Source organism: Grammomys surdaster, unplaced genomic scaffold (assembly GCF_004785775.1).
Source record: "Grammomys surdaster isolate TR1022 unplaced genomic scaffold, NIH_TR_1.0 126679, whole genome shotgun sequence".
Taxonomy (NCBI): Eukaryota; Metazoa; Chordata; class Mammalia; order Rodentia; family Muridae; genus Grammomys; species Grammomys surdaster.
Window position 1 is genome coordinate 2,656,452 of NW_021621467.1, and position 13,569 is coordinate 2,670,020.

The 13,569-nt window shown below is 34.8% G+C and overlaps 1 protein-coding gene across 2 annotated transcripts in view; it reads right to left on the reverse strand.

Annotated features, from left to right (window-relative positions):
* The window catches only part of Epha3 (EPH receptor A3), a 305,965-nt gene that overhangs the window by 13,110 nt on the left and 279,286 nt on the right, over positions 1–13,569 (reverse strand). For both annotated transcript variants that reach the window (XM_028761158.1, XM_028761157.1), the window contains exons 14-15: positions 10,982–11,131; positions 9,493–9,686 (exon numbers count right to left, since the gene is read on the reverse strand). In XM_028761158.1, coding sequence (XP_028616991.1) covers positions 9,493–9,686; positions 10,982–11,131 — 344 coding nt within the window. The remainder of the gene's footprint in view (positions 1–9,492; positions 9,687–10,981; positions 11,132–13,569) is intronic.

The following is a 13,569-nucleotide window of genomic DNA, read 5'->3' on the forward strand; positions in this document are numbered from 1 at the left end:
ACGTGTGGATTAGGGATTAGAGTGATCCCAGCTGAGTTTTTCTGTTTATGACTTGGATCAAAGTACAACCAAGACCAAAAAAGGAGGAGGAGGAGGAGGAGGAGAAGGAGGAGGAGGAGGAGGAGGAGGTGGAGGAGGAAAAGGAGGAGAAAAGAAAGAAAGAAAGAAAGAAAGAAAGAAAGAAGAAAGAAAGAAAGAAAGAAAGAAAGAAAGAAAGAAAGAAAGAAAGAAAGAAAGAACAGAACCTATTTTGATGCCTGTGACCTCAGAATAACCAGTCCTGCAAAGTATCATTTTTCCACTTCCAGGATTTCTCTAGGGATTTCAAACAAAAATTGGTTCCTGTCCTCCTCAGAGAGGACATCTGGAGAGTTTATCAATGGATAGGAATTTGTCTCTCACTGTGAAGAGCCTGTGATGTCTCTTCATGCGCACCAAGGGAATCCGGTTTTCTGAGCAGCTGCAGGCAGGAGGGTTTTTTTAGACTCAGCCCCAGACACAGGGTCTGAAGGGAAAATTTATAGGCAGGGTGATGTGCACCGTGAGCTCACACTTTTACTAGACAAATTAGATAGGTTTCAATCCATGCAGCTGTAAACGATGTCCTACGGAGTTCCACCTGATCTTTTACAGCTTTTCATAAATCAGTGCCTACTGGCCACAGACCGCAGTCATTAAAAAGAAATCATGGAAATTACATGTTTGCTCAGGGGAAGCAAAAAATAACTTTCCTCCCCTGCTTGCTCCCTCCTTGTATTTGGGTTTGTGAATTATTCTTTTATGGGCTTTCATACCCTTGTGTTAAAGAGGTACACATATTTTTCTTCCCATCAACTCCTATTTTAGCTGCCAGTGCTTACAGACCAATTAGCACCAGGTAGTAGGGAACAAATGTTAGCTAACAACTGCCAAGCCCAAGAATATCTCTTAATAGTCAGCTCATGTCAATATTGTTCTAGATTCAGTAGGACTGAGTAATACCTTATTCTTTTCTGGACTCTGCTTTACAAATGGCATTATTTTTATATCTCAACTTTATAAATAATATATATTTCTTGAAGCAATGAGTAAGTGTCCTGGCATCTATGAGAGATCACTGATATTAAAGTTGAGTACTGTAAAATATTTGTTTTTATTTTATTTATTGGGAATAGTTTCAGAGCATGTAATGTCATTCCTAAAACCCAAAATATTAATATCATTTTCCTTTATCATTTCCAGTTATTTATATAGTTTGGTTTTTAACTTTCAGTTTGATGCCTGTTCACTATATTCAAGAAGGGAAGTTATATTTGGCAATGTATTGATGTGTGGAGCAGTAGCATTGATCTTTTTATCTCTAAAATTCAAAGTCTATATACTATTAAATTTATTAACTTTCCATTGGCAATGAAAAATAACTCTATCTATACTCATTCAAAATTATATGTAAAATAAGTATTCCTTTGTTTCCCAATGAGAACTGCTAAATGAAACGTTGAGGAGAAGAAAGCCACTGTGCTCTTTAAAGCTCTTTAGCTTTAGCTCTCAAGACAAACTTCAGCAATTGTAGCTCTTGTCTACTTTAATCCCTCTCTAAAGGAAAATTAGCTACCTTGCCTTTAAGATTCTTAATACGGAGAAGAAATCACCTGGGTATGTGACATATTTGTTTCCTTGTAAAGTGTTCTTTATAATATTTGTCAGAGAGCAAAATCATCCTGTCAGTTCAGAATTTGAGGTCAAAGTCATTTAGTAGAATAAGGCAGAACTGGTTTTTCATTGTCAACTTTATTTTGAAGCACAAAGTATTTGTCAAGAAACCAGCAACTCTGAAAAATACTGTTTTATGTACTCAGACATAAGTATTTTAAAATAGCACTGGTTTATGGCCATTAACAGGGAAATGAGGAGTGGTTTGCTTTTGATCGTATTTCTGCTGTAAATTCATTAACACAATCCTTCCATAGTGATAAATGCATTGAAAAGCAATCTCTATAACAATTTCAATTAATTCTACAGGAGTTGGTCTTCAATACCTCATTAAACATATATTAATTAGAATATTTCAGTCTTTTTGCCACAGAATTAGTTACATTCACTTCACAACTTCAGCCTAATTATTTTAATGCATCTTAAAATTTTTTATGTCAATGATTTGGATTCCATGAATCAATCATAATATTATCAAAAAATGTAGCTTTTAGGAAGATGACTCAGTAGATAAACCACTTACAGTGGTTCTCAATCTCTGTGGGTTTTGACATGTTTGGGGTCAAATGACACTTTCACAGGGTTGCATATCAGATATCTACATTACGATCTTTAACAGTAGCATAATTACAGTTATGAAATAGAAATGAAAATGTTATACTTGAGGGTCAGCGAAACATGAGGAACTGTTGTAAAGCACTAGGCAGGTGCGAACCACAGAGATACAAAGACGACAGCCTGTATAGAAAATGACAGACGGGCATGATGGTCAACCCTAAAACCCCATTCCTGCCCTTTTGCAATGATCCTCCATGGCCTTTCCATCAAAAAACCTTTTAACAAAGATATCTCTAAATCTCATTTTTAACTTCATTTTTTGTTTTTGTTTTAAATGCATGTTGCTCTCAAGCAGGTCTCATCTCAGGCAGGCTTCCAGAAGGGCTTGAAATATGTCTGAATCTTAAAGAGAAAGGCTTCATGCTTCCCTACCATAGACATACATTGTCATTGTGTTTTTCTTCTAAATTTCTCGAGGGTGTCTCTTTACAATTTCTGTACTCACCATGTAGGTATCTGTAGGCCTGCTATGATTTCAGATTTGTCAATCTAAAACAGATCTGTTACAACTTTCCTAATGCTGCAACACTTTAATACAAAACAGGTCCTTATGTTGTAGTGACCCTCAACATTAAAATTATTTTGTTGCTACTTCATAACTGTAATTTTGCTATTATTATAAATTATAATGTAAATATCTGATATGCAGGATATTTGATATGTATACTCACGGATGTTTATGACTCTTTTGTTTGTAGTATTGAGTTATTAAGTGACTACATAGCCCTCATATAAGCAGCCTAAAAATTTCCCCAGGTGCCACCAAACAAAGGAATATTCAATAGAAGCCTTTGACCATTTTAGTGAATATGTTGGCACTTGTAAAATTTAACCCAGTTACTTGCAGATTCTAACTGCAGCATTTATAGACTTCCCTATGTTATTTGGACAGCATAGTAATATAGAAGTCTCTGAAAATTATAGACTTGCAAGTTGGAAATAGGGTAGCTTACTGTCAATCTATTAAAACCGCACATCCCTTCTGTAGAGTCTCATGGTAATCCATAGTATGAATACTTTGCTAGAAATTAAATTTTATTAGAAAACTGAAAAAAGGGTGTATTGGTGATAAATACCACAGTCAATAAGCTTGAGATTTTTCTAATAAATATACAATGGGTGCTATTCTGTGACAATATAAACAGTAATCTAAACAGGGCTTAGCTTTCATGTGCACCTCTGTGCTGTCATGGACTTTCAGCTTCTTAAGACACTCAGTTTCACTGTGAGATGAATGCTCATTTGTCTGTGCCTTACCTATCCATCCCACTCTTCCCTCTTCCTCTCTGTCAAGGAGAGTACAGGGGGCTCACAGCCTTCCAACTGTAAAACCCCAAAGTATTGGTTAATATGTTCCATCACTATACACATTTACCGGTTGCTATACTATTAACATTTCTGTATCCTACCTTAAGCCATGTTTGGTAGACATTGAAAATTTTTTCTACATAACTATTTTGGCTTTATTTGCTTCTAGACTTTCTAAGGTATGGCTGCCAGCACACTATTGCATGCCCTTTTCACACAGATGACAATTCATCTTTCTGTACATAATATTTAATATTTATTATGACTCAAAATAATTTCTTAGAGTCCTTATGATTTTTATAATATTTTTTAAAATCCTATATTACAGTAGAACTGTTATATGCCATGAAATTGAACTCATCCACTATGGTTTTTATGGTTTGTTTATCTCTACAGAGTTACTCAGTCTATAAAGTTTAATGCTGTCATTTGTTTATAAAATTTTATAAACAATATAAATTAATTTCTTGTGTCCAACTCTTAGAGAATAGCAAAACTAAATTAAGGTGACATCCCTTCATGACTCCTGAATACTCTGCCATTCTCCTTCAGTATGTACGTATTGTGTAAGGCATGCAGAGCTTCTGAACATCTTTTTCTCCATACTCAAATGTAAACTTGGAGTTGAGGTTGCATATGCCATCTATATAATTACCATGGGCTTTAGCATAATGTTACATGAATTGCTTTTTAACTAAGAGTATATAGCTTCAGACTGTGTTACTGTCAGCACACTAAGATCTTATATGTCTTTTCTCACTTGCCATATTTTTAAGGAAATAAATCAGTTACTTGAAATGAAGTGTACTATACAATTTAATACAACATCTCTTTTGACTACTCTTTGTGATGTCTAAAGAGAGCTTGGTTCTGGAGAATCCTGACCATTTACTTTATAGTCTACTTTAGTTAGGGACCCTGAGCAAGATGCTCACAAGATACACATAATAGAAAGATTTAGTTTTGAGTCAATTCAAATGAAGTAATATTTTTAAAGAATTTACTAAAAACTTGAGAATGAAGAGAATGCTAAAAATATCATTGCATTTTGAATAATAAAATAATAATAATAATAATAATAATAATAGTAATAATGGTATTGGATTTTAATCATGTAACCAGAAAACTCTTGCAATAAATACAGGATGCATTAGCTAATTCCTTAAGGACAGAAAGATGCAAAAGAAAGCCAGCAACAGAGGACAGCAGGTTTCTGCTTAGTGTGCTGAAGGAACTGGAAGAACCTCCGAAGCTGGGGAGTTTTTAAAGTGAAAGTGCTCAACCATCAAGGTAAAAATGGCCTCTTCATCCTCACAGTTGCATTCCCTTTAGAAAATAGCTACATAAATCAAATCATGTAACTTCCATACTTCAGATGCTTTAATGGATTCCTTATGCACTTGAAAATGAATCCCAAAGTCTTCATGATGGCCTCATAGCCTTAAGTGCTCTGGCTTCTGTTTGCATCTTGAGGCTATGACAGAACTATCAAATTTCTTTCTGTCCCACCCACCTACCTGCACCTCTAAATTCTGTCTCATCTTAAGACATCTTCAATTTACTGATCCTGTGCATATAGTGCTGAGAGAGAGAGAGAGAGAGAGAGAGAGAGAGAGAGAGAGAGAGAGAGAAAGAGCGAGCGAGAGAGAATGTGTGTGTGTGTGTGTGTGTGTGTGTGTGTGTGTGTGTTCTGGGGAGAAAGACTGTTGACTATAAGCACTGAGGCATTACTACCCTGCAAATCATTGCTCAAATATAAGCTCTTCAGATGATTAATTTTTAAAAACAACTTTATTTTCCACATAGCTATCTGTTTATTTCATCCTACTGTCTATACTATCTGCAGTATATTGGACATAATATGCAGCATAATTGTCAATATGGTCAGTAACATCTGTCTTTATCAGTTTTCAGAAGCCTCATCATTTCTATTATACAGAAGGTAGCACTATCTTATTTGCCCACAAAAAGTAAGTGAATGAATGAAAAGGGTCACTAGGGAAAGTAAGGCCTTTTGAACCCCTCAAAAGAGTCTGGCAATTTTGAGTTATGAAGAGAATACTGAATTGGTTATAAACAACTTGTTAAACATTATATTTGTTTGGATAAGGCAATTATGAGTATGATGTGTCTAGGTGCCTTGTAATAGGGAAAAACAGAAGAGGGAAGCTTAGTTGGACAGTCAGTACAGTGAGTTAGTTTGAAGGAGCTTATGATGAAAAGAAGGCATGCTGAAGGCTACTCCTAAACACCAATGGGTACATGAGTGGGTATTGGTGGGTCTCTTCACCTCAGGTCAACTAGCATAGCAGTAGAAGAAATCTGGCTAATGGGAAGACAGAGAAAGATAAGTGTTTCAGGACAAAACATGATAATATCTTGAAGCAAGTGCTTAGAAAGTTGTGGTTTAAGGAATGATGGAAAAGTAGGAATGCAATAATGCGAAATATCTGCCAATCTAGGAGATACTGAGTGCAGCATATAATATTCACGTGTTTAGAAAAAAAGTCACCAAAGTTATATCAAATATCCAGATTTTAGCATTTTTGCATAAAAACTCAGAATCAGACACATTGCATTTTGTCAATTTTGATGGAGATACTTCTCACAGTGAAATGTGAGAAATAATGTCATGATATATTTTAATGGCAAAGGTTACATGGAAATGAAAGATATATACAAAAGAGACAGAGGCACGAGGTAGACAAAGGGAAAAGCATTTGCTCATGATGGTCAGAGGGACACTTTCTCTAGAAATGACTAGAACCAATGAAATGTATAAGATCAGGTGTCAATAAATTTCATTGTGCTGCCCAAAATATCCCAAGTACATAATCATCTAAGAATATTCAATCAACAATGTTTTAAGGATACTGTTTGAAAATTAAAGAAGGAAATGAGTCAATTTGTTTTTAAAAACTACCATAATGACTGTCAAACTATGCAAAATTTCATCTAAGGAAAAAATACCGAAAATTTTTGAGTGGTAATATGATGGTTTATAATGACTTGTATGACCTGGTCTCCTAAGATAAACGTCTTTATAACAATAAATAAGTATATAATTCCCCTGACTTTATATTTAACAAATAAAAGCCAATGGCACTTTATAAAAAAATCCTCATTTTCCCAGAATTAAATGTTTTATGACTAAATCTTTAGAAATTATTCAGGTAGTTAATGCTATAGTAGAAAAATGTCACATATAGAAAAAAAATCAGTTTAGAACGTCTGTTAAACATTGGCTACTTGTGTATATCCTGACCTTCTGTGATCTGATGTAAGGCTATTTTCATCCACAAAATTGAGGTTAAATACCCTAGATCCTATAGTTTCATTTAGTTTCATATTGATAAGATCATACAGTGGAAGGTTTAAATGCCTTCGTATGAGAAGAGAGAGTTGAAATGTTGTTTTCCCTGCTAGAGTTACTACTGAGCAAAGATCAAAAGAAATGGCTTCAAGGTGCAAAATGAGGACCATATGTCCTGCCTAGGACAGGTCTGTAATCCAGCCAGTTGTTAAAATGTCAGGTGTATTTCCAGAGTCTGCATTATCTCTCTCCCTGTGAAGTTTGGGACAGAGATGAATCTTTATAGAATAAGCTATGGTAAATTTTGTCTAAAGGTAGTCAATAAATTCTACTGTATTGACTCCTAAATGTTATATGAAACTAATAAACCATTATTTTCATTAAATGACATTAAAAGCTTAATATAGATTTACCTTTGGTTAAAAAAGAAATTATACAAATCTTTATCATGTATGCTCTATATACTTAACTCAAAAGGATTAGGAACTGTACTGTAAGACCTGAACTCAAAAACATATATAAGAAAACATAGATTAAAAACATGGAGATGGGGGAGGAGGAATGGGATTTGAAATAGTCAGAGTGTGGACTGGGAGGGGGGTAAAATCTGGACTGTAAAGAGAGATTATATAAAATTTAAAAACAATTACTATATCAGTCTTGGAAATAACTTTTGAATATTGGCATCAAAGCAAAGGAAACAAGTAAAAAAAAAGCAAGTATTACTACAGCAAACGAAAACGTTCTATATAGCAGGGAAATCATTAATAGATATGAAAAAGAAACCACATGGAGAAATTGTTATAGACAATACATTAGTAAAGACTATGCATGCAATAGTAGATTACTGTCCACAGCTTATAAGAAAGTTATACAATTCACAAGGAAACCACAAACACCTCACAAACAATAAAGCACAGACAAGAGAATTGTACAGATGTCTTATGCAGACACCTGAAAGAAGTCATGGTTGACATGTGAAAACATTCACATATCATTGAGACATGAAAGTCAAAACTGATATAAGATTGCCTTACTTCTGGTAGGATGGGTATAATTAAAAATGTGATAGACATTAAGGGTTGCTTATCAGGTGGATAAAAAATATTGTTGTCATGTATGTAGATTCATACAAGATAAAATTTCTTTAAAAGCAGAGTTAAAATGTTGTCAACTACTACAAATTTTGGATTAATAGTCAAATCACATAAAATATCCAAAATGGCAGCATTGAATGATTAAAAGTATATCTCATGCATATTCTTATTAAATATATATACACACATACATATACATATATATGTATATATATAAATAACATATTTATATGACAATGTGGATGAATATAGAGGGCATTATTTTAAGTAAAATAATTCACAGATAAATAAAGATCTGTTTGTGAACTCACAAGTGAAATCCAAAACATGTCCAACACAGAAAAAAAAAAGAATTTACTCTGAGTCAGAGTTCAGGAAAAGAGTCTTAAAAAAATAACCCACACTTGCATTATAAGATAAAAAGAAATGTAGACTTAATGCACATCATGATGATTGCAGAAAATAAATTATATAATAAGGATATCGGCCTAGAAAATCTTAAGATACTTCACTGTAAAGTTAATTACTGATCTGAAAGTTAAATATCTAACATAGTAAAGCCTTATTTAGTTTAATCACGCTAATCGCTTTACAATACCAATACATGTGTTTACAGAACCAAATGTGTGTGTGTGTGTGTGTGTGTGTGTGTGTATGTATATATTTTACCCCTTTGGCCTTACTTTTTTAATGCTGTACTTTCTGCTTGTATTTTAAATCTTAATATTTTCTTCATTTTAGGTTTAAGAACATTATTTTTTATTTCTTAAACTATTACATCAAATATTCACTATAAATATTTGGTCACATTTCATAATTAATCAAGCCTCTTATGATCTATAAATACACACTCACACAAACACAGATAGATGCACATCCCACATACACACACCAGGCACACCCTCACCAGTTGCCTGATCCTTTTTTATGTTTTTTGTGTGTTCATGTGTGCTTGTAAGTTCGTGCACACATATGTGTATATTTGTGTGTGTGTGTGTGCATACATATGTGTTTGTGTTTGTGTGTGTGTTTTAAGGGCCTCCTGTAAATCAGGGTGTCTCGATCTTACTATTTGTCTGACAATGTCCTTGGATTCCACCACCTCAGGAATGCTGAATTTACAAGCACACACCATCAGACTGGGCTCAACTATTGGAAGACAGTCTTAAGCAAATAAATCACCCACTCCCTTTCCTTAAACAATGGGGAGTAAAATAAGCTATGTGTCTAGCTTTCCTATTTTCCAGACATAAGCTTGGAAGATAAAGACACTTCTAGCCAAGAATCATATTAATATATTCATTATTATTCTACTGTGACCTGAGAATTCTTCCTCAAGTTAAGGAAAGACAAGCAAAGTAGTTTTTCCAGTTCTGAGAACTACAATTTCTGAGAACACAGATCAGGAGGGAGCAGGAAGCATGCATTGTGAAGGGAGTGCAGTATGTGAATGCAATGTGTCACCTTGCAGCCGCGCTGGTGATGATCTTCAGACTGCCTGGATTCCGGATGAGCTTGTCCAGAATGCTGACGATCTGCTCGAACTTGGGTCTGTTGTTCCTGTCTTTCTGCCAGCAGTCCAACATCAACTGATACAAGGCAGCTGGGCAGTCCATGGGAGGTGGCAGGCGATAGCCCTCATCCACGGCTTTAATTACCTATGAGAGAAGCAGCGTTTCCGGGAAAGAAAGACATGAGACTCATTGGACTTTCCCATTCACACTGATAGTAATATTTTAAATAATGTTTTAAATTGCCCAAGAAGATAATAGCTGCATGTATATACATAACAAATTGTAAATGCCTGAAATATTATATAAAGAAAAGAAAACGGAATGCAAATTTCAGTTATACCATAGTTGAGAACTTTTCGAACTACAGAATTTCTCTTTGGTAAAGTCCTATGGGCAGTGCATCATTGTTTTAAAACGCATGGAGCAGTAATTTTAAAAGTTTACTGTAATCAGAAACATCTGGAAGAGTTCTTAATGTACAAAGTACTTTCCTCTATTGAGTGAGTTTCTGAATCATCCACCTGGGTTGCTTGTACATGCTTTGCTAAAACATGGGTTTGGAGAAAGCATATGGAAAACTTAGTGTCATTTTCCTACATTTATTGTATCTAAAGACATTAAGTTCATTTGTGGAAGTATAAAATATCTATATATCAAAATATAGTAGATACAATTTCATAATCATGACTTGGAACTGACCAGTATCATATCATATTGCCTTCTTTTATATAGGGTTCTTGCTTAAAACCTCTGGTAAGCATAAAAAATATGCTAATTCCATGTGCTAATAATATCTTTTTTACTAATAGTAGCAACATGTAGCAAATGTAAACACAATTATTTAAATTTCATACTGTAGTTATAACAGAATGTTGAAGATTGTTTCCTCAAGTCCGACTCTTCATTTATTTGTGTGTGAATAAAATCATGTGGGAAGCCTCATACATTATTAGAAACAACATGGACAGATTATTAAATATTGTCTTTGTGAAATACTAAAATTAATTAAGAAAAATACTAGAACAGTTGTAAAATTATAGTCAAGAAAGGATGCCAGACATTCTCTTACTAATGTTAAGTAGAAACCAATATTTGGGAGAAGTACTTATATATTCCATGAGGCATACAAGCACACACACACAAACACACACACACACACTGACACACACACACACACAAATACACACACACACACATTATTTTATTGCATTCTTGTTTGAAAATATTCCTTTTTTACATTTTAAAATTCCTACTTGAGAGAAATAAGTAAAGCTGTAAAAACAACTCAATTAATACCCTTGGAAGATGTGGGAATAGTTAAGTATTCAGCTCCTATGTCACCAAGTAGGCGCCACCTGGCTTCATTATGCTCCACTTCCTTGCACAGCTTGAAGTTTTAATCTCAACTCATAACTCATAAACTAAAAACATACACTTACATCCTGATTGGACATCTCCCAATATGGCCTTTCTCCGTAAGACATCACTTCCCAGAGAACAATCCCATAACTCCATACATCGCTGGCTGATGTGAACTTCCGGTAGGCAATTGCTTCTGGTGATGTCCACCTTATTGGTATCTTTCCTCCCTTTGGATATAAAAATCACATGCAATGAGTAAGTACATAATATACTCTGAAATCAGACAATGTTTCAGGGTATCTGCTCTGAAAGAGAACATAGGTTTCTGCTAAAACTATCTTAATGTTCAGTTTTTCACATTTAACTTGTATTTAATCTATTATTTGCTTAATTGAATCCTTTTTTGACAATTTCATATATGGATAAAGTGAGCTGTGGTTACTGGAATCTCCTACTTTCTCACATCTTCCCAATTCTACTGTCTTTCCTTCTCCCTATACCTTCTCAAACATCCATATCCCTTTTCTTTGGAGATTCTTAGTGTTTAGCAAAGATGACGTTTGTGAACATGGGTTTGTAAATATGCACAGAAGCCTGGTGGGCAACTTATTTTACACACAGCGTAAGATAGTAACTACTCATCTCCTAGAAGCTATCAGCAGTGAAAACTTCAACAGAAAGTGGTAGCAGTGTCCAGTGGATATTTTCTAAGCCATTGTTGGAAAACATATCTTTAGAACAAAATTTATCCCTGAAAATATCAGAACACTGAAATCATTAAAATGCCAAATTATAAATTACTCAAATGTTAATTTTTTTTAAAAAAAAATCAACTATGGCATACTATATAATATAGTGCCATGTAATCTACAACTTGAGGCAACCTCTTGGCATTAAAAGATTTTCAAACTCAAACTTTATTGATTTACCAAGAAATTTTAGTTCAGAAAAAAATTGTATGATGGAGGCTTGTTATTACTTAAAATTTCAGCCATCAGGCAGTAGGTTTGTATCCTAAAAGATGATCCTAACAGAGTGATGCGTGAGCCTTCAGTCCTTTCATCACATTCAACTCGTTCAAGTTAGGAGACTAGTGAGCACACCGTTAACATTACACAAATGCATTCGGTGAGGAAATAATGTAAAGCTCATTAGTGACTATAAAGCACCACTCAAATTTAGCAACTTTGCTGTCATTGCCAACTAAATCAGACTTACAAAGTTTTTAATTTCCCCTTTCTCCATGTGAGGCAGTATCAAGTCACTGTGGCTTTAAATGAACACAGAAGAAACTGGCATTGAACATATCTAATTGAAAACATAAACTGCAGAAGAGGATTAAACCCAATAAAAACAACTTTGGAATTAAGAGGAAAAAAAAAACTGAGCGTATCATCACAAATTGTTCAATTCCAGCCGTGTAGATTCAAGCTCTTTTTGTTCACGACCAGTACAAAGATACAGTGCTAGAATAATGAGCTAGTAAAATGTCCATCATCATAAATAGAACAAAATGGAGTGTTCCCAAACTATAATTTGAAATCACAAGCCCATGAAAGCTGGATATGTAATAAAAGCGAAGGTTATGAGCATAGCACACGTGGGTCCGTGCCGACCACACAGAATTGTTGCTTATATTTAGATTCATTGCCTTGGCAAGAGATCAGGCATCTAAGAAAAGCTTGTTTATCTTAGTTGAATCCTAGTCTCCTGAGTTAATGCTGCCTTAACTTCACACTGTTGCCTGTTTTAGGTGGAAGACGTTCTTACCACGTTCTGTGACTGCCCTGTCTTGGAAGACAAGTCTTGCCAACTTTCTGTGACTGTCCTGTCTTAGAAGACAAGTCTTATCACTTTCTGTGACCGCCCTGTCTTTGCAGAATTGTAAAGCAAATAGCATATTACAACTATCTGCACTAATCCATGAAGTACATCTTCCCTTTTCATCTACCTGCAGCCCAACACCTATTGGTCAACCATTTCCCTTTGTTCCTCCACCCCACAACCTCAATCCCTTCTTGGTAACCATCACTTCATCTTAATTTCTATGAGAGCAGCTTTAGTAGAATACCCTCAAACCACTTAGCATAGTATTTCCCAGGCACATCATTACTGATTCAAAGAATAGGATTCAATTCTTTTTAGAGTAGAATATGTTATTGTATAACAATGCTGTCTTCTTACTTCCTGCCTTCTTGTACATAGCTATATTTGGTGAGACTAGGGAGTATGGCTGTCTCTCACTCTTATTCTTTATGCATGTGGGATAACATGAGAGCTAGGTTCTCAGAAAGGTTTCTATCAACATTTCTGACCAGATATTTTCAGTCGCAGGGACTCTGGATTCTGAGATGACTTTATTCACTCTATGTGTAAATGATATCAGTGACCCCTAATTAAGACACTCAAAAGTAGCTATAGACAGTATCAAAAGTCCAGTGGGAGAGGACTTGTCCCTGTTGGAGAGCTGCTGTTTCAAATGACACATAACAATTCTGAGCCAGACTCATAGGACCAGGGATTTTGTATGAACTGGTTGCATTCTCTGTTCCTCATGCTCATTGTTTCTGGAGATACTCTTGCTCTTGTTGTAGGATTTAATTCATTAAGAAAGTCAAGAGTCCAATTCACAGAGATAATTTGTTTGTTTATTTTGTACTTGTTT